At 48.0% G+C, this 26040-nt stretch overlaps 1 protein-coding gene across 1 annotated transcript in view; it reads left to right on the top strand.

The window, feature by feature from the left end:
• LAMC1 (laminin subunit gamma 1) overlaps nucleotides 1-24896 on the top strand; it is a 65425-nt gene extending 40529 nt beyond the window's left edge. Inside the window, exons 2-28 of the mRNA XM_017836930.1 lie at nucleotides 132-436; nucleotides 2331-2461; nucleotides 3853-4019; nucleotides 5066-5254; nucleotides 7177-7294; nucleotides 7391-7489; nucleotides 7595-7731; nucleotides 8532-8654; nucleotides 8743-8932; nucleotides 9172-9284; nucleotides 10590-10811; nucleotides 10897-11085; nucleotides 12621-12866; nucleotides 13170-13323; nucleotides 13767-13909; nucleotides 14956-15134; nucleotides 15289-15445; nucleotides 17723-17928; nucleotides 18305-18384; nucleotides 18711-18848; nucleotides 19009-19153; nucleotides 19485-19634; nucleotides 20034-20148; nucleotides 20491-20690; nucleotides 20909-21067; nucleotides 21555-21654; nucleotides 22020-24896. Of these exons, the coding sequence (XP_017692419.1) occupies nucleotides 132-436; nucleotides 2331-2461; nucleotides 3853-4019; nucleotides 5066-5254; nucleotides 7177-7294; nucleotides 7391-7489; nucleotides 7595-7731; nucleotides 8532-8654; nucleotides 8743-8932; nucleotides 9172-9284; nucleotides 10590-10811; nucleotides 10897-11085; nucleotides 12621-12866; nucleotides 13170-13323; nucleotides 13767-13909; nucleotides 14956-15134; nucleotides 15289-15445; nucleotides 17723-17928; nucleotides 18305-18384; nucleotides 18711-18848; nucleotides 19009-19153; nucleotides 19485-19634; nucleotides 20034-20148; nucleotides 20491-20690; nucleotides 20909-21067; nucleotides 21555-21654; nucleotides 22020-22276 (4412 nt within the window). The 3' untranslated portion in view covers nucleotides 22277-24896. The remainder of the gene's footprint in view (nucleotides 1-131; nucleotides 437-2330; nucleotides 2462-3852; nucleotides 4020-5065; nucleotides 5255-7176; nucleotides 7295-7390; nucleotides 7490-7594; nucleotides 7732-8531; nucleotides 8655-8742; nucleotides 8933-9171; nucleotides 9285-10589; nucleotides 10812-10896; nucleotides 11086-12620; nucleotides 12867-13169; nucleotides 13324-13766; nucleotides 13910-14955; nucleotides 15135-15288; nucleotides 15446-17722; nucleotides 17929-18304; nucleotides 18385-18710; nucleotides 18849-19008; nucleotides 19154-19484; nucleotides 19635-20033; nucleotides 20149-20490; nucleotides 20691-20908; nucleotides 21068-21554; nucleotides 21655-22019) is intronic.
• The last annotated feature ends 1144 nt before the right edge of the window (nucleotides 24897-26040 follow it).

Raw genomic sequence — 26040 nt, 5'->3', positions numbered from 1 at the left:
GGCTGGAAGAGACACTCCTGGTGTTCTGGATAGCGCCAGGAGATGCTTCTCCAAAGAGAGAATTGCAGTGCAGCTCTTTCCATTCTTTCCAAGTCCGAGTCTTTCTCACGCCCATGTCCTCTCACCCGCAGGGAAGGCCTTCGACATCACATACGTGCGCCTGAAGTTCCACACGAGCCGGCCGGAGAGCTTTGCCATCTACAAGCGCACACGGGAGGACGGCCCATGGGTGCCCTACCAGTACTACAGTGGCTCCTGCGAGAGCACCTACCACAAAGTCAACCGCGGCTTCATCCGCACCGGGGAGGACGAGCAGCAGGCGCTCTGCACCGACGAGTTCAGCGACATCTCCCCCCTCACCGGGGGCAACGTGGCCTTCTCAACGCTAGAGGGGCGTCCCAGTGCCTACAACTTTGACAACAGCCCTGTGCTGCAGGTGTGTGAGTGGGCTGAGCACTCACACACCTGGTGGGTGGGTGGGCTGAGCAGGCTGGTTTTATGTGTAGTCATTGTGGATTGTGGCTTTGTGCCTGCTGGGCTGCACTGCAGCCCTTACTCTTAGTGAAAGGCCCTTGCACAGGTAGGTTGGGACAGACATTCCTAAGAGGCGCTTTTGAGCTCTCGACTCTATTGTTAGTAAGTTTATGGTACAGAAAGCAAAACTGGTGGCACTAAGGTTGATTTGTCACTAGGCATCATGGAAGTCTTCAGAGGATGGATGCAAATCTCTACCTGCTTAGAAAGCAGCTGTGGACATTTGTTGTTTTAGATACAAGGACAGAGGAAGGTAAAGCCTCTGTTCAATTTATATTTGAGGCATCTTGTATGTATACTTTGAGTAGAAAAAATTAGGAAATATGAGATTCTTCTAAACAAATAAAGCATTACAGGAATCCCTGACCTGTTCTCTTACATGTGTGTTGAAGCAGAGGAGCTTGATTTTATCCACGGAATTTTTCTCTTACAAGTGGCTTGGCAAGAGGGGTTTGGCTGAGTTTTTTTGTTGTTCACAGTGGTGGTTGGGCAGTGGGCAGGAGCATACTGGAGCAGCAGTTGTCTGATTTACTTGCCACTTTCTGTATTCTGCTTGGTGACTTTCCCAACTTAAATTGCAACAAGGAGCTAAAGCTGTGGGATTTGCACCATTGGGGCTCCTTGTCTTCTTTTCAGCACTGTGTTTGCCACCACTTCCCTTTCCTCTTAGAGTAGCAGGAGCAGACTGAGATGTGAGCACCCAGTAGGCTTGGGGCTCGTCTGTCTGGTCCCCAGGCAGGAGAGCAGAATCTGGTGGGTCTCGTTTCTGCAAACAGAAATAAAGATTAATGAGAAAGGAAGAACTCCAGAAATGGAAAAGAACCAGTTTGGCCACCTCGTTCGTGCAGCCAACCCCTGCAGAAAACTGTGTCTTATCGTTACGGTGAATGCGGAGATTTCAAGTTAGCAATGTGTTTAATTTTCTGATAGACTTCTCTATTTTAGGAATAGAGACCTGACTGCCAGTTTCCTAAAGTCTGCACAAACCTCTGCTGTTGCTTTTCAGAACTGAAGTAAATGTGTCTTTTGTGCTTGGCATTTCCACGTGTGTATGCCAGTGTTTGTAACTCACTCAATCTTATCATAGTGGCTGAGCAGTGCTGCAGCTGCAGCACAGTTGTACGTACAATTGTGTTTTTCTTGTGTTCTTCTCTTATGGTGTTTGAAGGAAAATGGCATTACAAAGCTGTAATAAAACCAGAGAGGTGCCAGTGAGAGTCATGGGCTGAAGCTGATGTGAAATTTGGGGACAGGCTGTGTTTGCTGGCTGTTGCTGGAGGAGGGCAGGGCAATGTGTTGAAGATGCTGTGTAAATATTATGAAAAGCTCTTGTGTTGCGAGTCAAATCTGCCTGTCTGTTTGTCTTCCTCAGCCTTCCCCAGCCTCATTCCTCTGTCTGTCTGTGACTTTCAGTCTGGTGCAGTATGTCTGCAGGAGCACTGCAGGCAGGCAGATACATACAATTAGCAAGCTGGCATAATTGCCTGCACTGCACTTTTTGCTGAAGAGGTTGCCCACTGCTTCCCAGTTGAGAGCAGTCAGGATATGAAGAGGCATTGGAAAGGGTATCCAGAGAGGAGTGGGGTCCAGGAAACTCACCTGAACCAAGAGGATACAGTGTAAGGCCTCTGGGGCAGGGGCGTGTGACGCCCCGAGGCGCAGAGGGGGATAGGATGAGGAAGGAACGTGCTGATTGATAAATGGCTTTGTTAATAGAACTGCTAATGACACAGCACTGCTGTGCTCTCCAGAGGGAGGTTTGATGTTTCCTCTGATGGGATTTCTGTCTGCTCTAGGAATGGGTGACGGCTACAGATATTAGAGTGACCCTCAATCGTCTGAACACATTTGGAGATGAAGTTTTCAATGACCCAAAAGTTCTCAAGTCTTACTACTATGCAATTTCTGACTTTGCTGTGGGTGGTAGGTGAGTAGACAATAAAACTCTGTACTTATTTAAAGCTTTTGGTCAGGACTGCTTTAAAGATTTTGGTTATACTCACATGATACCATTAGGCTCTGGTCTTTATTGACTGTCCTAAACCAAAAATGCAGTAGAATGAATTTTATGTAGCTTGCAGATACTGTGCATAAGCTTTTGTGGCTGTAATTTCAGGGCTGACAGAAACTGAATATTTTTTTTCCTTGATTAGATGAAATATTAAGTGATTTGGGAGGGTGGAGATTGAAAATAGTAAAAAAATATAAAACAAAAGAAGAAATTTTTTCCTGCCCTGTGCTTTGTGTGATTTTTTTAATTGGTTTTAATTGCTTTCTGCCTATATCTGTAGCTAGAAAAACAATAAGTAGAAAATCTCAGTGTCTCTGCCTCACATTTGTTTTGGGAGCTATCTCCTGTGAAGATCTGGAGCACTGTATGACACAGCTGTGGTTCTCCATTCCTTTTGCCAAAGCCTACTGCAGAATGTTTAAACCTTAAGTAGTTGATGATAAAATGTTTTAATAAATAGAGCTGAGACCAGTGTAGTGTTTGGACTGTTTGCAGAGACCAGTCCTGAGCCTGGGATTTGGCCACATGGGGATTTGTACTGGCTGTATCACCAGTCTTGGAGGTCCCTGGACTTCTGTTATTAGTCACCTCTGTGCTATTTAATTTCTTACTGATACCACATCCCACACCCAGCGAGCACACTGTGTTCTGGACTCTCACCAGGGAGAAGCTGTGCAAAATTTATTAACCTAAAGCCAACCAAATCTTTGCTTCTCCTACTCAGCTTACTCTGAAGACTGCAAAGGAATTGATTAACTTTCTCCCATTTCTAAATGCCTACCTGGAGTATGCTGCACCTCTTTGGATGGTTTGGTTTGGAAGGGACCTTCAGAGACCATCCATCCCCCATTGTGGGCAGTGACACCTTCCACTAGCCCAGGTTGTTCCAAGTCCCATCCAACCTGGCCTTGAACACTTCCAGGGATGGAGCAGCCAGAGTTCCTCTGGAAACCTCTACCAGTGTCTCACCACCCTCATTGCAGAACATTCCTTCCTTATGTCCAATCTCAAACCACTCTCTTTGAGTTTAAAACTATTGCCCCTTGTCCCATCACTACAGGACCTAGTAAAAAGTCTCTCTCCATCTTGTAAGCCCCCTTCAGATACTGGAAGGCCTCCATAAGATTTCCCTGGAGTCTCCTTGTCTCGAGGCTGAACAACAGCAGTTGGGTTCTCACTTTTGTTGTGACCACCTACCTTTGAATTTATCTCAGACCTTCAGATCCAGTCCCTGTTTTGGGGGTTGCTCTGTGAGTGACCTGGATCCGTAGAGTTTAAATACCTGTTCCTTGCCTCTTGTTGACCAGGTGCAAATGCAATGGGCACGCGAGCGAGTGTGTGAAGAATGAGCTTGGGAAGTTGGTCTGCAACTGCAAGCACAACACCTTTGGAGTCGACTGTGAAAAGTGCCTTCCTTTCTTCAACGACCGTCCATGGAGGAGAGCGACAGCAGAGAGTGCCAACGAGTGCCTGCGTACGTGTGGCCACCCTTCAGGGGACAGGCTGCAGGGGCTGTGTCCCCTGCCTCTGCTGGGGGACAGAGGCTGGCCCTGCATGGTTGGAGTTAACCTCAGTTGCAGTCAGTCGGTGTTAAGCACAGTTAATGGGACTGTTAGTCATTCCAGTCCTATCCTGTAGGAGCTTTCCGGTAGATCCCTAGGAAGGGGCATCTCCTTTCTGGAGAAGGATGGGAGCAACATTTAGGGAAGAAGTGTCCTGCAAAAATGTAGAGTCTTGTACTTTATAGGACTCACAGAAAAGAAATGTGTATTTAGTATGCTGGAGTATAACTGCCCTTACAAAAGCTCCTCATTTAGCGTCTGCTGACTTGCCTTTGTACTTGGGTTATTGGTTTTTACAGTTAATTGTTAACTGTTGGTTGTCAACTGTTTCATCCCATTTCGAGGTTGTTGCAGCAGTTCTGGACTGAAAATGCAGCTCTCTGTCACGGAACACCAGTTTGCTTGGGTTTGTGTCCCAGACCGCAGCTCCTGGTAGTTTATTTTATGGGGAAGCTTTTTCAGACAGAAAAGCTTTCTTCCTGTCTGACCTCTGTGTGTCTTGATCGGTCCCAGCTGTCTGGTCAAGACCTTGGTCTTCCCCTCGACAGGCTGGTGAAACTGTGTTGTCCTGCTGCCTAGACAGATGGGATTTGCAATCCAGGGGAGAAACTCTCCTTACAGCATGGAGTAGCCTCGCTGTTACCTTCTCATGCTCGTTTGGATGATGGAGATTGGTTTTGCTGTGTGGGAGGGCAGCATTTTGGCTGCAAATGGCAGCCTGATATGCAAGGGAATGGAGTAGGAATTGCTGGTTGTCTTCTGAATGTAGATGAGAACGGTCTGGAGTTTGTTTCATCCTTACAGCCTCATTCAACCACCACAAAAACACACTTCTCCCTTTTTGTCCTTATGATGCACAAACGCCCTGGGGCTCAGGATGGTTAAAAGCTCCTCTGAGCTTTGCAGGGTTTTGTGCTGTCAGGGTTGGCTGGTCACTGATGGCACCTTGTCTTTGCAGCTTGTGACTGCAACGGGAGGTCCCAGGAGTGCTACTTCGACCCTGAGCTGTACCGCTCCACGGGCCACGGCGGCCACTGCCGGGGCTGCGCTGACAACACGGACGGCCCGCACTGCGAGCGCTGCAGGGACAGCTTCTACCGCCGGGGCAGCGACCAGGGCTGCCAGCCCTGCAGCTGCAACCCCGTGGGTAAGCACTGCCTGCTGCAGGCTTCCAGGCACAAACCCCACCTCTGCTTTTGGCTATTTCTTGCTTTATTTTTTTCCCCTCCATATATGAAATGTGTATTGTGTTGAATTTCGGTTTGAGTTATCCTCGGATCTAATTGGGGTTAGATGCTTCACCCCTGCAGCACTTACTCCTTCCAATGTAAGGTTTGTGGGGGTTTTTTTCACTGTGTATGTGTTGCCGTGGATGCTCCCAGTACTAAAGAACTTATTTAAATTCTTAATAACTGAGATGATGTGAGTGGATATTTCTGGAAGTTGCTCATACTGAGGAATTGTAGTGAACTTTAGCTGGTGCATCAGTTTCTCCTACTGAGTATCCAGGCACTATAAATACAAACCAGTGAAACATTAAACACAAAAGGAGTGGGGGTGAGATAAAAAAAAAAGTGAACTCAAAATATGTAGTTAAACTCCTTTTTTTTAAAAAAAAAAAAAAAAAGAAAGTGGGGGGAATTCTGGCAGGAGAACAAATCTTTTCTCATCGGGGGAACCACTTGACCTGTAAGGAGTGATCCCATAACTACACCAACCCACAGCAAGTAAGGGGGAAAGAGAGAAAAGGGTAACACATAGTAAGGTATGATGTGAGGTTTCAAAATAGAGGAGCTGGAATAAGTAATTGCTTGCAGCATGCCCTAAAAGCAGCCAGGGAGAGGTCTGCCAGGGTGCATCTCCTATCTAATTTGGTCAGAGAGTTGTACAGTTGTGAAATTTTTGACCAATAAAGGCCCTTTCTTCTTCTGTTTGCTCTCCCAGGTCATGTCAGACCTTATTTTAAGATGGGTGAGGGTTGGTGTCAGCTGAGACAGTCAAGAAGATGTAGGGAGGTGACCTCTCAGGTCTTTAGGGACAGCTTTCAAAGGGCTTTATAACTTAGCCATCAGCTTGTATCCCGTGGCACATTGGCACCCAGGGTGTATTTGAATCCCCTGGATATGTTTAGATTGCTATTTTTTGTCTGAGTGCTGTGTTTTCCTAAATAATCCTAAGTGGGACTGAAAAGGGGATTTGAACTTCGGCTGTATATGGTAAAGGTTTTGTGAGTTCTTCTGTCCTGTCCAGCCTAATCATCTTATAAGTCTTCACTTTGCTATAATCTTCTGGTGTGGATTGAAGTGGAAACAAGCAACTATTTCTGTATACTAAAACATTTTTCTCCAGGTAGTTAACTCTTAGAGTGCTGACAGCTCCAAGGCTGCCAGCTACAGGGATGCTTGGAAGAAAGCATTTTGTCCACTGTGGATTAAAGAAACTGGTACTGCTTTTTGTGCAAGTCCACTTGGACAGAGCAGTACTGAGGAAGGTGTCTTTCCAAAAAACGAGAATTTTGCTCAAGAGTTTGTTAGGGTTCATGGTGGCAGATGCAGCTTCACTCTGAGGAGGCAGTTTAGTCTTTAAATCCAACTTGGGAATTGAGGGAGGAAATTGGAGCATGAAAGGAAGAGGTCAGGATATCCCCTGGCAAAGAGGAGATGGTCATTAGGGAGAACACAAGGAATCTGGGAATAAAATATCGGAAATGGTGTGTTGCAGGATAAAACAGCATGGAACTAGAGGCATGCAAAGGTAACAGTGAGGATGGAGCAGGACTAAGGATGAGAATGCAATTTGAAGTTAAAATTATAGTTATATATTAGAAGGCTGGTTGGTAGGAATAAAAGACTGAGTACAGTTTGGGAAAACTAGATAACTGTTCATCTGTCTAGGGGTGCCAGGGGAAAAATCCCTGTGGGGCAGCCTTTAGGTAAGCATTCACCTGTCAGCTTGAAGCTTCCCACTTTCTTCTCCCATATTCCTTGCCTGTTTTGTGAAATTTCAGAGCTTGCAGGCTGATAGAGCTGTGTATGTGTGCTGAGGTGCCTGTCCCTGCTGTCCCCACAGGCTCCCTCAGCACACAGTGTGACGACTACGGCCAGTGCAGCTGCAAGCCCGGCGTGATGGGGGACAAGTGTGACCGCTGCCAGCCGGGCTTCCACTCCCTCTCCGAAGCTGGGTGCAGGTAAGGGGGACTGCAGCTCTCTAAAATAAACCTGGACTCTTTTGAAAGCTTTCTCTGTGGCTCTTAATGGGTTGTCCTCTCTCCTGACTCTGGCAGACCCTGCTCTTGCAATCCATCTGGCAGCACAGGGGAATGCAATGTGGAGACAGGGCGGTGTGCGTGCAAGGACAACGTGGAAGGCTTCCACTGTGAGAGGTGAGTTTCTCCTCCCATGGCTTTGTTTCAAGAATGAGAAACATTCGAGCGATGACCTGGGGTCAAGCATCAGGGAAATGAGTTCTCTTTCCTTCATGTCTTCAGATGCAAACCTGGATTTTTCCATCTGGATTCCTCCAATCCAAGGGGCTGTACCCCCTGCTTCTGTTTTGGACACTCCTCAGTCTGCACCAGCGCTGTGGGCTACAGTATCTACAGCATCACCTCCAACTTCCAGTTTGGTAAAATTGCCTTTCTTTGTATCTCAGGTTGGGCTGTGGACTCAAGTCAGAAGCTATTAAAAAAAACCCAACTCCTTCCTTTCAAATCCTGGGCATGCAGGTCTAAGATTCCTCCTTTGGAAGTGCTGAAGCTACCTGGAGCTTCCATGTCTGCTGCTTGTTTGTTCAGCTAGTATGAATTCACAGCTTTGGCTTTGGGCAGTTATTGTACATCAGGCAGATGCAAGTGGGAATTGCAAATACAAAGCTTTTCTAGCTTGAGAGGTGTGCTGGCAAGGAAGCATTTCCTCAGGTTTCGAACCAAATCGGGAGTTTCTGATTGAAAGGATTAAAATCACTTTAGATTTGGAGTTTAAGTGGCTCTGAATAAAACACAGTTGTGTTTCCAATGGGTCTGTAAGCTCAGGAAAAACCTTTTTTTTCTTCATGCAGTCAGTTTCCTGTGTATGCATGTTTTCATGCTGCGTAGTCTGAAAAGAACATCTTTTTAATTAAAATTCCACTGGAGAACAGTTCATACAAAGGCTGCAACTCTCAACAAGTCGTAGGGGACGGCAGGTTTTTCCGTGCCTGTTTAAGCTCTTTAGAAAAGAAGGTTTTGAACAAGTAGTCGTCATAGGGCTCAAAGTTCAGAGACTTCAAGTCAGCACTGGGGTTAGGGGCTTAAATTGGAAATGTGGTGTTTGTCAGTGCCTGTGCACAGACCCTAGAGTAACAAATATACAAACAGAGTGACATGAAAAGTGTGTGCAAAGCCACATCTTCCAAGGGTGTTAATTCTGGCACATCTGGTTTTTCAGGAGAGGATGAGTGGCGTGCTGAGCAGCGTGATGGCTCGGAAGTCTTACTGCAGTGGAGTGCAGAGACTCGGGATATCTCCGTGATCTCGGACACCTACTTCCCCATGTATTTCGTTGCTCCAGGTAGGTCATTCCAGAAGCGTGGCTTTCTGTGCTGCTTGTGCCCCTTTACGTTCCATCCCCTAACTGTAAGGATTTCTTATCCTTTCAGGCAAGTTCTTGGGCAACCAGGTTTTGAGTTACGGGCAAAACCTGACCTTCTCCTTCCGTGTGGACAGACGGGACACGCGGCTCTCTGCAGAGGACCTGGTGCTGGAAGGGGCCGGGCTGAGAGTGTCGGTGCCACTCATTGCCCAGGGCAACTCTTACCCCAGTGAGAGTGCACAGACCTACACCTTCAGGTACGGTGGGAGCAGCCGGGGCTGAGCTTGGGGTGCCCCTGGCCTCTGAGCTCTTGAGGAAACCAGGATCATTAATTTTAGCTCGTAAGAGGGTTCTTATCAGGTTGATTTTCACTCGCTGTCTGGCAGCGTTGCAGATGATGTTGCAACAGCATTCCGCCTTTGGAAAGGGGGCTTTGAAAGGGTGCAGCTGTTAACATTTGAAAGCTGTGCTGATGATGCATGGCCCTTCTCCCTAGGCTCCACGAGGCTACAGATTACCCATGGAGGCCTGCTCTAACAGCATTTGAGTTCCAGAAGCTTCTCCACAACTTGACTTCCATCAAGATCCGCGGGACATACAGCGAGAGAAGTGAGTCGCTGAGCAGAACGCCACAGAAGAGGGGAGGGGGCAGACTCATTGGTCTGGTGCTTGAGTTACTTCATTGTGGGGCTGTAAATAGCTGTGGTAGCTTATTTGGCAAAGCTTTGTGCCAATGGATTTTCACTTGGTCTTCCTGTGTAACAGCTTCTCCCAGGCCTCATGAAGAGGATATGGGGAAGAAAAGTGCTGTCTTTGAGGGTCTGGAAGCTCAACACTCATCACCTCCTGATTCTTTGCTTCTAAACATGGGGATTGTGCTGTGTTGCATGGCCACTGTCTTCCAGATTGATAAAAATACATAGTACAGAGACCCGAAGGACGTGGTAGGAGAGACGTAGGGAGTTTACAACACTCGTCCACAGTTTTTGCTACACTAGGAATGGTTACATCCCCCCTGTTTCCAGGTCTTACCTTGACATGGCAGATGGGAAGGTGGGGTCTTGAAAGTGCTGCCAGTGTAGAACTTAAGTGAAAGCTCCTCGTAATGTGGGTTTATTAGAAGTCAGACATGAATTAGGAGCAAAAATGTGTCCTTGGGTGGTGTTGAATGTCAAAGAATTTTTCAGAAAGATGGAAGGGGTGAATTTGCATTTGGAGAAGGCTGGAAAGCTGCAAATGTTTTCAGTACAGGTGGCTTGTAAAGAGGAATGCGGAGTTGTGAAATGGAGGGGAGGAAAGTTGTGGAGCAAACCATCCCGAGTGCTGTAGCCACTGCTAATGTGAGGGAGCTGAGGCTCCCTCAGTGCACTGGAGTTGCTGCAGTGGTACACAGTGGTATAAGTTAAAAGCCAGCTATGTTGTGTCTGGGCTCTGTTTTGCCCCAGGGAAAGGGCTGGGAGAAGAGGGGGGAAGCACTGAAATGCCAGCAGAAGGAATGGCTAGAGAGGAATAGCTGAAGAGTTTGCCCCGAGGCATGGTTTGCAGTGTATTAAAATTGCTGGAGAGGTGGTCTGTCCTGTCTTGAAAGACAGGAATTGGTTCTGGTATTTGATGTGGAAATGGAAGCCATACCCATGTAAAATATAACATAAACTGACTGTACTTGCTCACCTGCTCTTCTCAGCATCCTTCTCTGTTATTCTCGTCTTTCCTGCTCTGCACATGCCCTTCATGAGCTCTGTTGAATCTTTTCTTATATGTCTAAATCTTCCTGGAGGATTTTGCTTCTTGATTCTCCTCACCACCTGTGAGCACCCACCCACCTGTCTATCTTTTGCACCATTCAGAGTGTTTTGGGAAGTGGTGATGAGAGCCTTTGTGGTTACAAAGAGTTTCCCCCTCGGTGCTTTCTAGGTGCCGGTCACCTGGACGATGTCACCATCACAAGTGCTCGCCCTGGACCTGGCGTGCCCGTGGCCTGGGTGGAGAGCTGCTCCTGCCCCGTGGGATACGAGGGGCAGTTCTGTGAGCGCTGCACCTCTGGGCACCGGCGAGAGACCCCGAGCCTGGGGCCCTACAGCCCCTGCGTGCCCTGCGCGTGCAACGGGCACAGCGAGACGTGCGATCCCGAGACAGGTGAGAGGGCTGGCGAAACAGGGAGGGTGATTCTTCCTTTCTAGGTTGGACAAGGAAGCAAAACCCATGTCTCTCTCTATTCCAGGCGTGTGCAATTGCAGGGATAACACGGCGGGGTCTCACTGTGAGAAGTGCAGTGACGGGTATTACGGCGATGCAACGGCCGGCACAGCCGCGGACTGCCGGCCCTGCCCCTGCCCGGGCAGCTCGAGCTGTGCCATCGTGCCCCGCACCAAGGAGGTTGTGTGCACCAGCTGCCAGGCTGGCACTACAGGTGTGTTCCTACACAAAAAGTCATCTTCTACATCCACATGCTTGTGGAAACGTGTTTCCTGCCAGTTCTGGGAGTCTGATCCACAATTTGAAGGCTGCTGTGTCTTCTGATTCCAATCCCTTCCTCAGCCCTGTTTTCTGTCCTGTGTGAGGCTCAGGGCTTCCCATGTTCCCTGTGCTTGTCTCTCGAGAACAAGAGAGCAACAAAGGCTTGATCTGTACAAAGTCTGACCATTTCTATGCTATGTAGGTGAGCCATGCTGGCTTCTAATAGAACTCTGGTAATTGTATGCAGAAAATAGATTTAAAGGAGCCAGGGAGGTGGGTCAGACTGAAATAAAATTAGAAGATGCAGGTTGCCAGCCAGGGAGGCACCACAGGATGCTTCCTAGGAAAAGCAGGAAGGCTGCAAAGACTCACAAACACTGCCCAAAAAAATGTAAGATCAAACGAGTGCTCAGCAGTTTTAATGAGAAATACATGAACGGATAGAGATCTTTTTTTCAAAGCAATAAGCTGTGAAGTCCAAGCATGCAGCTGAATTGTTAAGCAGTTGTTTTGTTCTGCCTGCAAACAGCAAGGAAGCCTTAGGATGGCTGGCAGCCTCCTCCCTGCTTCTCTGCTGATTTTATGCTTGGCATAGCAGAGTCCAAAGTACAGAATACCTGTAAATGCTTGACATGCTTAGAAAACCCCCTGACCAAGCAGCTCATGGAGGTTCCCATGAGTACAACTGCATTGTGAACCAAGGAGGAGTCCAGGGGCCCAGATTCCTGCAGCTCAGGTGTCTGTACAAGCTCGTATTTACTAGTAACTGTGTGACTGCACAGGAGCTCCACCTGTGTCATGCCACCTTTCTGGGATGTGAGGGAAAAGAGGGTTTGTGTGCAAGAACTGCCTAACAAACGGAATTTTTAGCTGGCTGGGGAGGTCAGATCTGCAGTAAGTGTAGGGAGCTGCTGAGTTGGATGCTTCAGTGGCTGCCCATGGAGGTTTGGTGCATCTCTGGCAGTGGAGCTTCCTGGAGCAGTGACGCCCCATGGAGCTCTACCTGGTTGGAACTCTTAAATTTACAACAAATCACAGCAAATAGGTTTGGCTTAAATGGATATTAGGAAGAAATTTTTTACAGAGAGAGTGATCAGACATTGGAATGGGCTGCCCAGGGAGGTGGTGGATTCACTGTCCCTGGAAGTTTTTAAGATGAGACTGGATGTGGCATCAGTGCCATGGTCTTCCAACCACAGTGGGGTTGGATCAAGGGTTGGACTTGATGATCTCAGAGGTCTTTTCCAGCCCAGTTGATTCTATGATAGGAGGGAAAGGAGGAGTGGAAATGATTCATAATGCAAAGTTCCAGTGAAAAAGCAGCTTGAATTTAGACATGGGGAGGGATTTGTGTCTGACCCCAATAGGAGGATGAAAGTGCAGGAAGCTGGAAAGTTTTGTTTTCAGAAGGAACTGGAAAGGACATCCTGTGTGAGGTGGCAGCAAAGGGCTTTCTGCTGCAGCACCTGAGTGTGTGTTGTGTCCCAGGCAAGAGGTGTGAGCTGTGTGACGACGCCTATTTTGGGGACCCGCTGGGTGAAAACGGCGCTGTGAGGCCCTGCCGCCTGTGCCAGTGCAACGACAACATTGATCCCAACGCCGTGGGGAACTGCGACCGCCAGACCGGGGAGTGCCTCAAGTGCATCCACAACACCGCCGGCTTCTACTGCGACCGCTGCAAGGACGGCTTCTTCGGGAACCCGCTGGCCCCCGACCCCGCCGACAAATGCAGAGGTCAGAGCTGGTTGGTTCCTCGTGCATTTTACGACGGTTTTGTCCCCAAAGAGATGCTGTTAGGACACAACGTCAGGCTGTTGCTTGTGCCCGTCAGCAGCGATGTGTGGTGGTGGTTTGATGGTTCGAGCTTGTTAAAATCCTTGTATTTGTGGGCACTTACTGCCATTGAGGCAAAAGCACTGTGCGATGCAGACTGCTGGCTGTGGTTTGGATCCAGGCCTATTTAGGGACCAGTGAGTACCAACACCACAAGGGACTTCTAACTTGGTGCGTGTTTCTCTATCCTTTCTATTTTTGCAGCTTGTCACTGCAATCCCTATGGCACAGTGAATCAGCAGACGAGCTGCAATCAAGTGACTGGGCAGTGCGAGTGCCTGTCCCACGTCACCGGGAGGGACTGCAGTGCCTGCGAGCCTGGATTCTTCAACCTCCAGAGTGGACGTGGCTGTGAGAGGTGATGTTTACCTTGGCTTGGGGCAAAGAGCCTGCTTTTGGAGGGTCTGGGCTTACCTTGGGCAGGAATGTGATGTTTGTCACAAGTAAATGCTGTGCCTCGATGCTGCTGCGGATGGGGAAGAGCAGCGGTCAAGGAGTGGCTACTAATGCTGTGTAAAAAGCCTGACTTATAAATAGCTTTATAAAGAGCTCTAAATCAGGGTTTTAAATAGAAAACTGCCACATGACTGTGTGATTGTAGCAGGAGCTCATGGGTTCCTTTTTTAGTGCAGGCAGCAAGTGACCTTGCACAGTTCAAAGGCTCAGTGCCTCGCCTGCTGTAGCTGCACAGCAAGAAAAGCGACTTTGGGCAAATGCAAACATTGCGCTGCGCCCTTCAGGGAGGCACTTCACCTCTGTGTCCCTTCTGTGCCATGTCTGATGTGTGTCTTCCTCTCCCAGGTGCAACTGCCATGCGCTGGGCTCGACCAACGGGCAGTGCGACATCCGGAGCGGGCAGTGCGAGTGCCAGCCGGGCGTCGCCGGCCAGCACTGCGACCGATGCGAGGGCAACCACTTCGGCTTTGGCTCCGAAGGCTGCAAACGTAAGTCTGAGAGGCCAGAGCGAGGCAGATGGGAAGGATGTTGCACACGCAGCCTTCCCGTTGTTTTTGTCCTGTCCCTGGGAAGGTCCTTTCTCACTGGGCTCTTCATCACAGAAGTTGGTACTTTTATGTCCGCACCCTGCATGGTGGAATTTGATCTCCGTACTACAGCTTATCCCCTTGTTTTGTTAACTTTCCTTTATCCAACTTATTAGATATCCACCTTACTTATTAGATACCCACCCTCTTATTAGATACCCGCCTTACTTATTAGATATCCACCTTACTTATTCGATACCCACCGTACTTATTCGATACCCACCTTACTTATTCGATACCCACCTTACTTATTCGATACCCACCTTACTTATTCGATACCCACCTTACTTATTCAATATCCACCTTACTTATTCAATATCCAACCTTCTTATTAGATATCCAACCTTCTTATTAGATATCCAACCTTCTTTTGAGATATCCAACCTTCTTATTAGATATCCAACCTTCTTTTGAGATATCCAACCTTCTTTTGAGATATCCAACCTTCTTTTGAGATATCCAACCTTCTTTTGAGATATCCAACCTTCTTTTGAGATACCCACCTCTCTTTGGTGTAAATACATTCTCTGAATCTTGGCCTGCAACATTTCTGTTCCCTGTTGTTAAATCTGCACAGCTACTTTGCATATGGCCTCAATATACAGATTCTGTCTTGAGAAGCAACACATTGGAAAAACAGGATGATCCAAACTTTCCTCATTGATATCCCTGCCTGTAAAGAGCAGGAAAAGTAACTGCAGTTGGTTACAATGAAATGGGGTAGAATAATGCTTTGTGGGAGAGGCAGTAGTGACACTGAACACATGCTGTGAACATTGGGTCTCACTTGTGTGTAGAAGCACCGTGATCAGGAGTGGGGTTCAGCTGTGGGTTTGTGCCCTGTAGCTCTTGCAGATGTTTTAGGGTATTGAGGGTATGCACTCGCCCTGGCGTTTTAGGGTGTTTCTGCCTCTTCTCCAGTCTGACTGAGGTTTAAATTCCCGCAGCCTGTGACTGTGATCCGGAGGGCTCGCGCTCCCTGCAGTGCCAGGAGAACGGCCGCTGCGAGTGCAAAGAAGGCTTCGTGGGGACCCGCTGCGACCAGTGTGAGGAGAACTATTTCTACAACCGCTCCTGGCCGGGCTGCCAGGAATGTCCAGCCTGTTACAGATTAGTGAAAGACAAGGTAAGGCCAGGAATGCTGCTGTTGGTACTGCTGGAGACAGTGTCATGTGCCTGCTTGTGCAGCAGCTGCGCCCCTGGCTGTTGACGGCTGCTGAAGGCAGAGAGGCTCAAGGTGCTTGGCTGTGTCACAGCTGTGCCCTGTCCCTCTGACGTAGGTGGCGGAACAACGCGAGAGGCTGCGGGAGCTGGAAAATCTGATAGCAAATCTGGGTGCAGGAGAAGAAGCCGTGACTGATCAAGCCTTCGAGGAGAGGTTGAAGCAGGCAGAAAGAGAAGTTATGGAGTTGCTCCATGAAGCACAAAAAAGCAAAGGTGAGTTGGCGAGTTCTTAGCCTGATGGTCCTGTTTCCTTTGGACACAGCGTGTTTTATCTCAGGCCTGTGCTGTGCTCCAGGGCTGACAGCTATTTCAGATAGCACTGAGTCAGTGTGTGTTGTTATCAGAACAACAGTGCCTGTGCTTTTATCCCTGCTGTTCTCCCAGCGCTCTCTGTTGTACATGCAAAGTAAAGATCTGCCTCTAGCTCCATACAGGTGTGTTTTGTGTGTTAGCCTCTTCTCCAGATGCATAGAAGGGTTTTATTTGTTCAACGAACAGAAGACTTTCCAGTATACTTTTCGTGCTTATAAATTTGCTCAAACATCTTGAGATCAAGTAGTTCTTGTTAGGATATCATCAGCAATCAGAATGAAGGCTTCGAGATCCTGCTGGCAAGCTTAATTATCCCACCATAAAGTGTAGAAAGTTCTGAAGAGTGCTGTTGTGGTGGCTTTTAGCTGTTTTCCCTGTTAAACTCTGCTTTGAATTGATTCTTTTATTGTCACCTCTACCACAGGATGTCTGTGAGCAGGATGTTTGTCGTGTCTGTGACAGTGGTTTCTCCTTAGAGCGTCTTTAATGTATAAGATGATGTGTGTTTTGGAGAAGAGAAACCTGAAGACTACTGACTTTGCAGTAAAAGATGTTCCCTTGGGAGCTGGGACAGTGATTTCAGACCATTTTGGGAAAATCCATCCCCTTTGTGTGAAGCTGGAAAAAAGCTGACACACATCTAATGCTGGTGTTTGCTTGGGAAGATTCCTGCCAGTGGGAATGATGGCTGAAGCTCTTCTCAGCTTTAGCTGAGGTAGATTTACACTCTCTGCTTGGCATCCAAGTCTAGATAATAGTCTCACATAAGGAAGTAGGAGGTTGGGAATCGAAGAAAGGTGAGGGAATGGATTGTGTTTTGTGGTGGTATTTCAGATCTTTCTTTCCATGTCTTACAATCATAGAATCATTTAGGTTGGAAAGACCTCTGAGATCAAGTCCAGCTGCTAACCCAGCACTGCCAAGTCTATCACTAAACCGTGTCCCCAGGTGCTACATCTACGTGTCTTTTAAATCCCTCCAGGGGTGACGATTCCACACTTCCCTGGGCAGCCTGTGTCAGGACTCAACAACCCTTTCAGTGAAGAAATTTTTCCCAATATCTGATCTAAACCTCCTCTGGTGCAGCTTAAGGCTCTGTCCTTTTGTCCTGTTGCTTGTTGCCTGGGAGCAGGGCCCGACCCCCACCTGGCTCCACCCTCCTGTCAGGGAGTTATAGAGAGTGAAAAGTGCCCCCTGAGCCTCCTTTTCTCCAGGCTGAGCTCCCTCAGCTGCTCTTTGTGCTCCAGCCCCTTCTGCAGCTCTGTTGCTCTTCCATAAGAGGGCAGGTTAAATGCAACAAAAGCTACTCTTGCAAAAATCTGTACAAGTTATTTGTGTTTTTCTATGTAGTATGTTTTTGAAATGTGTCAGATTTTCATGTTCAATATTTAAGATGTGCTGCGAGGTCAAGGTATTTGGGAAGAATCTTTAGTTTTGGAGGCCTATGGGCTTCTGCTTGTACTTCACCTCTTGAAAACATTCTCATCTTTTCAAAAGTAACTGCCCCTGGCCATGAGGCACGTGCCTGTACTGTGATGGCTCCATTATTAAGGTGCTGTTGTGGGGAGTTGCCTGGTGCTCCAAAAACTTGGGGAAGTTTGGGTGGCTCCAAGGTCCTACATATGAGAGAACCAAGGCTCTATCTGGCCAGCTTTTGTCATCCCTTGGGTTTAGGGGAGAGTTTGGAGTAGGTTAACTATTCCACACATCTCCTAGCTGCTCCCTGTGGAGACTGTCTGGCTTGGGAACAACCAGTGTTGCCCAAAGTGGAGAATAATGTACAGCCCCACTATTCCTCCATCTCTGCAAACCTTCTAGGAGTTAAGAGAATTCACAAAGCAGACGTTTCATACCTCTTGAGGAGCAGGTCTGCTGTGATTTTAAGTCAATGACAGAGGAGAAACGTGATTCTGAACCCAAAATCTCCCATCAGAGTCGGTTCCAACAAGCAGCAGGGTTGTCTTATTAGTAGTTAATGGCTTTTCATTTCTCATATTTGGAGCACATTCTGATGGTGACTTTGATCTCAAGCTGAGCAACTTGTGAAACAGCTTTGCTGGTCCCCTTTCAGTAGGGGATTAACCTCCAATACGGTGCCTGCAGCGGTGAGCTGCTGCTCCAGCTTCTCCTCCTGCTGTAATTAATTTTGCTTCCTCTCTCTTATATCTTGTGTTTCAGACGTAGATCAGGGCCTCATGGATCGTCTCAAAGACATCAACAGCACACTGGCAAATCAGCTCAACAGGCTGAGGAACATCCAGGGCACAGTGCGGGAGACTGAGAACCTGGCGGAGCAAGCCCGGGTGCGGGTGGAGGACACCGAGGACCTCATCAGCTTGGCTTCTGACATGCTGGAGAAGGCAAAGGTGGCAGCTGACAACGTGGTGAGTGTGCTGCTGAGATCCCATGCCACTGGGAGAGGAGAGGGCCTTTACTTCTTTGCCCTCTGGTGTGTTTCTCTGCTTGGTCTCTCTCATATAGCAAATGTGCACCATGGAAAATAAGTAAAGGAAGTTCACCGGTATCTGTCAGAGATTGTGTCTTAGCCCCTGCTCAAAGAAACCAACAGAAGAACTCTTAAAGAAATATCAACACCTTTGTGTTTAAGGGATGAGCAGTGGTTAAGAAAAACATAGAGAAGTCAGAAGTAGGTCAGACACATTTCTAAGCATTTAGATCATGACAATAAATATTTAAAGAAAAGATGAGTCAAAGATGAAAGAAGAGGTTTAGGTGTTTCTTTTTCCTTTCTTTTCCCAGTCCATTGCACCTCCGGAGCAAAGCGGGGACCCCAACAACATGACTCTGTTGGCAGAAGAGGCCCGTAAGCTGGCAGAAAGGTAGGCTGTGGCAAGGCACACTCCTCGTGGATCACATCAGGGCTCTGCTCTTCCCTGCAGATTTTAATTTGCTGGGTAGAAAAAACACGCCCTGTGCTGAGTAAGAGTCTGTCACTGTGGGCTCATGCCTGTGTGGCACTGAGGGCAGACACCAGACGTGTGAACAGGGGGCACAACAACCATCTTCCATTGCAAATGTTTTAGCATCTCCCATTTTTAAATCTGGGAGAAGGAAGGAAAGTGAGAGAATAAACTCCAAAATTGAGGATAGAAACTGCTGGTTGACCAACCTAATGGCATTACTTTTTTTCCATTATCTTGTCCAGACACAAAAAAGAAGCTGATGAGATTGTTCGCGTAGCCAAGGCTGCAAATGATACTTCCACGGAAGCATATCAGCTGCTGCTGAAGACCCTGGCTGGAGAAAACCAAACTGCCATTGACATTGATGAGCTCAACCAGAAGTGAGTCAATAACAGAAAAATGGTTTTATTCCCTGGCTTTAAGTGCTTAAAACTAAGCGTTTTATGGGAGTTGGTTTTCAATTTCTTAGCCTCTCTACTCTCTTAAGTTCAGTTTTACAAAAAATATTGTAGCGCAACTGGATCCTTGCGGATTTTTTAGGTATAATCAAGCAAGGAATATTTCTCGAGACCTAGAGAAACAGGCCAACAAGGTGCTTGCTGAGGCAGAGGAAGCTGGAAACAGAGCCCTGCAGATCTACGCTAATCTCACCAGCCTGCCTACAGTGGATTCCACAGGGCTAGAGGTACGTGTGGGCAGCATCACATGCAGTATTCCCTGAAGATTCCAAGTTGCTGGCATACCTTGCATATGCTCTGCTAATGCTCCCAGTCTGTAGGATTTTTGTCCATCTAGGCATAATCCAGACTTGTGCTTTCCAGCTTCCACACAGGAGATTAAAGTGCATAAAACCACCTACATAAACCTCCACTTCCCCCAGTCTCTGAAGGACAAAAATCGAAGTGAAATGTTTGCCAAGCATCTTGGCTTGAATGGAGAAGTGCAAAAACTTGCCACCCGTTCAGAAATTCTTTAACATTCAGGACTCTGCGTTTGTTTCTGATTTCCACCTGCAGAATGAAGCAAATAAGATCAAGAAGGAAGCAGAGGAATTAGATCAGCTAATTGCCAGAAAGCTGAAGGATTATGAGGACTTGAGAGAAGACATGAAAGGAAAGGAGCTTGAAGTAAAGAACCTCTTGGAGAAAGGGAAGACAGAGCAGCAGGTCAGTTCTGCTTTGTGCAGACTTTTGTTCCCTGAAAAAAAACAAACAAAGAAAACAAGTAACTGGCCAGATGTGGAAGATCTGGTCTTATTCAGTCTCATCTTATTGCAGCTTGTTAATTATGAGAATGCTGAAGAGTGGTCCCAGAAAGGAGATGCAGAAAGCTGTTAAAAGAAACAGCATTGAGGCTGTAAGGGAAAATAGGGGATATTTACCAGGTGTGGTGTCTTTTGTATTCAGAACAGTATTCCAGAAGTCCCTACATTCCCCTGTCTCAGAGGAAGTACTGCTGTTTTAGATGGCATAGGTGTTTCAGACTGAGCAGTGCTTTTTTTGATACACCTGTGTGGTTGTCCCTCAGGAGGTGAGAATATGTTGATCCGTGTCATGTCTCCTCAGACTGCAGACCAGCTCTTGGCTCGAGCAGATGCAGCAAAAGCCCTGGCTGAAGAAGCTGCTCGGAAGGGCAATGGCACACTACAAGAGGCCAATACTATCCTCAGCAACCTGAAAGGTAAAGAGGAAGCACTTGCAGTGAATCCTTCAGTTCTAGTGTGACAAGTCATTTGGCAGTAAGGGTATCCTGCTTAAACAGGCTGTGCTATTGCCCTCACCTCAGTGTTGGGGGGGTTCTTTAGGCTTGTTTTTCTTTAAAGAAAAAAAATATAAGCATTTTCAGTGACTGGAAATCTCCTTTAAGCTCCTTATTTAGTATCAGAAGATGTGCAATAGGGAGAGCTGATGCCAGTTTGCTCTTGGTCCCTCCAATGTCATGGAGGCAAAGCCTGGGTAGCTCAGTCAAATGAGCATCCCAAGGCTCTCTGTCCTGATAAGGGTCTGTTCTGCCCTTCCCTAGACTTTGACAAGCGGGTGAATGATAACAAGACGGCGGCTGAGGAGGCGCTGAAGAAGATCCCTGCCATCACACAGACTATCGCTGAAGCCAACAACAAGACACGCCAGGCGGAGCTGGCACTGGGCAACGCTGCTGCTGATGCCCGTGAGGCCAAGGCTAGAGCAGATGATGCTGAGAAAATCGCCAGCTCTGTTCAGAAGGTGAGTCCTTAGCGGTTCTGAAGCCACCCTCTCCCCGAGATGTTGGTGTGTAACTGCGTAAACTCTGTTCCAGTACTTCCTGGAGAGCCACATGTGCTTTCTGCTGTGTTCCCACATGTGGACACGACAGGAAATCAGTGCATTTTGATGGAAAGGACTGAAGGAGGTTGTGCACCTTCATCACTTTTCTTCCATCCTCTCCCCCTTGTTGGCTGTAGAGTGCTGCTGCTACCAAAGCTGAAGCCGACAAGACTTTTGCCGACGTGACGGGGCTGGCCAGGGAGGTGGATGACATGATGAAGCAGCTGCAGGATGCAGAGAAAGAGCTTAAGCGGAAGCAGGCGGATGCTGAGCAAGATATGATGATGGCAGGCATGGTGAGTAGTGCTGGCAGGTGACAGCAGTGGCCAGGAACTGCCTTCTCCCCACTGTCCTGGAGAGGCAAGCTTTCCTCCTGCTCTCCCCTTGCAAAGACAGTGCTGAGTCCAGCCAGTATTCAAACTCTTCCAAGTTTTAAGTGGGATTGAGAACATGAGACAAGCTCTGGTGCATTAGCACAGGCTCCCTGCTGGAATTTGAGAGCCAGTTTTCTTAATGCAACACTCTCCTTTGAGTTTAACTGAAACCTGACTATAGACCTATTGACTCTACTCTGACTTTCCCTGCAAAATCCTGCTTAGTTCTCAGGGATATCCTGAAGTAATCAGAAAAGTGATTATTTGAAGATTGTCAGTCTTCTCCAGCATTGTGATAAAGATCTCAGTGCATGAGTGTTACCCTGGAGTGAGGAGCCAGAGGTGTGGGTGACTAACTGCTTGGGTAGAGGCAACAGTTTTTTGTGCTCTCACTTTTTACACCCTGCAGGCCTCACAGGCTGCCCAGGAGGCAGAAGATAATGCCAGGAAAGCAAAGAACTCTGTGAACAGCCTACTCACTGTCATTAATGACCTGCTGGATCAATTAGGTAGGACTGTCTTAATGTGCCCTATGCCTTTGAGTGTTTTCCTGATGTGTGCTGGCTTCCCTGCCAGTGCTGTGCAAGGAATCAGATGGGTCTGTTGACCTCTTGAAATGGGGCTTGTGTGGCACGTCTTGGGGTTTTTGCTTTGCTGGGGTAGCCTCAGAGCTCGTTGTGCAGTGTTCGGTGGTGGTTTTCTGCAAGCTGAGGACACCGAAGGTGTCACCCATGTGGTTGGTTGTTTTAAATGATGTCTCTAATGCAGAAACAGCCCGATGGGGGTCTGGCTGTGGGCTCAGCTGTGTGAGCACCCAAAAACAGGGCATCAAAGGGTTTTTAATGCGCTTCACTATTTGCTACTGGCTTTTCAGGGCAACTGGAGACGGTGGACTTGAACAAACTGAATGAAATTGAGGGTACCCTGAACAGTGCCAAAGACCAGATGAAAGACAGCGACTTGGACCAGAAAGTGTCTTTCCTTGAGAGAGAAGCCAAGAAGCAAGACGATGCGATACAGGCCTACAACAGGGACATTGAAGAGATCCTGAAGGACATTAGCAATTTGGAAGACATCAGGAAGACCTTGCCATCTGGCTGTTTCAACACCCCGTCCATTGAGAAACCCTAAGGGTGCGCTGGGGGTGGGGGGTATTCCCCCCGAGCGGTGGTTCGGCTCCGGAGTGCCTTAACACACAGTACCTTCTCCAAATCCCCACCTCTTCGCTGCTCACAGCCACTGTTTTCTTGTTCAAATCAGGATAAGTTGAAAGATTTTTTTTTTATTATTATTATTTTTTTTTGAGAAGCAAATTAAATATCCGTCTTTGGGCATCAAAGGGGTTTTTTTTATATAGATTGTTTTCCTGAGCACTCCGCCTTTGCCCCTTCCTCAGACACAGTTTCTCTTTGATTAGTGCAAAGATGAGAGATGCTCTGGACTCTTTATACTGTGGTTCAGAAATAACCATGTGAGCTGTACACAGCAAGGCAAAACTAACCCAACTTTCTCTCCTCCCTTTGACTGTAAAATCCTCAGTCCCAGAGCTCTCTGTTCCTATGAAGGAAGGGGATGGCTGCCAAAGTATTACTGTAATGGCCAGTAAAGCTGCACTCTCAGATCTCTGTTCCCAACTTCTAACCCTGTGAATTTATTGTTTTCATCCTTACCTAGTGGCCAATCCGATGGCGTTGGTAGCCTTTCACAAAATAGCTGAAGCCTCTTTCTGAAATGCTTTCTGTGATGATGCATTGCTCTGAGGAAAAGGCAGCCTCTGATTGGAGCTGTTTGGGAAGATGGGATAGTGGTGGAGTGGTGGATCTTGCCAGCCCCACTCCTCATCTGTGGAAAAGTTTTGGGTCCGGTCTGAAAGCTGCTGCCTGCTGGGTAGTCCAGACTGCCAGAGCGTGGAAGCCATGAGCTGCCTTCCCATCTGTTGCTACTGAATTGCCAAAGGATCTGGTTTTTTAGGCTTGGAATGTCTGACTGACAGATGAGTTTGTTCAAGCAGGACGAGTTTTGCTCAAGAGGAGGGCTGCCATCCAGAGAGCTCCGACAGCTGCACTGGCCTTCACGCTGAATGTCTTTGGGTGGGGAAGGAAGGGGGCACATGAGTGGAAATGGGAAAAGTCTGTCTTTCTCCCCATCTTTTTCCTGAAGGAGGACGGTGGCATTTTTATATCTCTTGGCATTGCTCTGGCCTTTTGCCTGTTTTTAAGCTGGCAGGAAGAGCTGGAATTTTCCAGTGCCCTCCTTTCTTTTTGCCTCCCGGTCACCGTAAAGCCACCACAGCACAGGGGCTTCAGGCCAGGCTCAGGTGGCAGCTCTGCATTTCACAGCTCCCACCTTCTTCCCTGGCAGGCTCCCTCCCCAGGTAGTGCTTCCCAGCTGCTCACTGGTGCTGGGTGGGAGTGCCAGGGAGAGCATCCTCTGGGCTTCCTCCTTGTCTCCAGCCTGGCATCCCTCCCCCCCTCCCTGAGGCCTAGTATATATCTATCCTTAAACACTATGCAACTTTGTATGTTTGCGTAGCGGGGAAGAAATTATTATCTGACACACACTGGTGCTATTAATTATTTCAAATTTATATTTTTTGTGTGAATGTGATTTTTTTTTCCGTTTTTTTTTAAAATCATGATTATAGTGTGAGGAAGTCTCTCGTGTGTGCGTATGTGTGTGTAAATATACTCAGCCATATTTCCAGAATGGCACAGCCTGGCCTCCTCCATGTGCTCTCCCCTGTAGCCAGTCAGGGTGCATGCATTGTGTATCACTTCTCTCTGTATCATTCCCTTGAAACTTGGGATTTCTCCCAGCTGGTCTCCTGCTTTCTTCCTTCTGTATCCTCAGCACCCATCAATAACCACTTTGCCTGTCGGGTGGATGTCTTCCAGCCCTCCCTGCCAAGCCAACCCTGCCCCACGGTGCTCACAGCACCCCGTTCCGTGTGCCTTGTCCCTTGGGACGCTGCGCCAGGACAGGGGCAGGAGCTGTGGCTTTGCAGCTGGGCTGTGAGGAGCTGTAGCACGGCTGGGACACTGGACCCAGCGCTGAGTGGTCGGAGAGCTGGACTCGGGGACATCCTGATACCACTGTGTGAGGCAGGAGGCTCGGTGCACCCTTGGGGACGGCACTGCTGGGCGGGGGGTGATCCCAGCAAATCCCGCTCTTGTACCCCTTCCCTTAGAGATTCTGGCATTTACCAGCTTGGGATTTCCCTCCTGCCTGCAAACACACCTGGAGGAGAGCTTGCTGGCTCGCTGGCTGCTCTGGTCAGATGGCTGTAACCGCGTCACCTCTGCCAAGGCTGTGAGAAGAGCAGATGCGAAGATGCGTGCATGCCCTGGCTGACCTCAGGCCTAAGGCTTTCTTCTCTTGGTTTTTTTTTTCTTGGTTTTTTTTTTTCCTTAAGCTGTTTTTAACAGAATTTTATTTTTAAATAAAAGAAAAAATCTTTATAAGCGATCTCTTAATCACTACTGCATTACAGCCATTAATCATTGTGTAAGTCCAGTTATTTCTTTACGTAATGTGATGACGCGACAGCTGCTGGTGGAGTGCTGGATGTCAGTCCCTTCATCACCTTGTTCCTGACTGTGGCCCCCTCAGTACGTGCCTTCACTCCAGCTTTTTTTGCCTTAATCTGTGGTCTTGCTGTCTGGGGCGGTGAACAAAATGCAACACTTGCAGTTTTTATGTATAAAACAGTATTTCTTATTTATAATAAAGTCTGAATATTTGTAACCCCTTATACCTTGGCATTCTTTTGAGTATTGCTTTTTTTTCTTTGGGGTAGGGGGAGCGGGTATTGATGGGGGGATGTGTCTCAGTTGCAAGATTCAGCTCTTGCTTAATTAGGTGACCTGTTTTAGGGTGGAGGAAAAAGGAACAAGAAACTTGGAAATGCATTTGGTGGGTGCAGGTGGCCATAGGGATGGTGGTTTCCCCCGTGTCCACTGCTCCATTGCCATGGCTATGATGGATTTTAAGCTGCTGGTTTTCCAGGATTTAATAAGATTATGCTGCTAGTGCTGATGCTGTTGGAGCTGCATTGTCCTCCTGGAAAGCCGTGGGGAATTGGAATGTGTTTTTACACTGTAAGGGTAAAATCCTTTTAGCTGAACATGTGGAAAAGGATGGAGCTCCTGGGAAGAAAAATTAAAACCCTGAAAAAGATGCTGAAATTTCTCACTAGGAACTGCCATAAGTTTGGACACTCTGTGTTGTTCCTGGATCCTGTCTTCCAGAGCCTGAGATAAATTTTATTCCTGAGTTAACTAACTTTGTAAGGACAGTGATAACAGACTAGGCCATTCTGCAATCACACGTCTTACATCTCCAGCTGGATTTCTGTTATTTTTCTCAGCAGAGGAAAATGCACATCTCATTAACTTGCATCAGAGCTAATCCATGGAATGCCATGTAAAAAATACCCCACTGAGTCTGGTCTTGGGGGGCAGTTGGATGGAAATGCCTTCCCTCATCCCTGTGTGTGTCACCCCTCACTGGTGGGGCAGGGCACAGGCGAGGCATGGCCAGGTGTGATGGCACTTCCTTGCTGTGCTGCTGCTGCTGCCCTGCCCTGCTTGCTCATCGTAATCCCCGGTGTCCCTGCCTGCTCCCTGCCTGCCTCTGCCCATCCTGGTGGAGCCTCTGCTTCAGGTGGCTCTGGCTGACATGAGGACTTTTTCCCAGGGCACCCAACTGGCCGAGGAGAGACTGAAGTCCGGGCTCTGTCACTGCACTGGCATTTGGTGATGCCGGCACATCATGATCCCTGATTTTCCACACTGAGGAAATCCCAGAGGATTTCCTCCTGGAGTGTTGCAGCTCAGATGGTCTCTTGTAGAGGGCAGCATGGGGACACCAAGGTTGCAAGGACACATGCAGCATCT

Source organism: Lepidothrix coronata, unplaced genomic scaffold (genome assembly GCF_001604755.1).
Source record: "Lepidothrix coronata isolate B3197 unplaced genomic scaffold, Lepidothrix_coronata-1.0 Scaffold288, whole genome shotgun sequence".
Classification (NCBI taxonomy): Eukaryota; Metazoa; Chordata; class Aves; order Passeriformes; family Pipridae; genus Lepidothrix; species Lepidothrix coronata.
The sequence above is the reverse complement of the archived record's forward strand: the minus strand, read 5'-3'. Positions and strand labels throughout refer to the sequence as shown.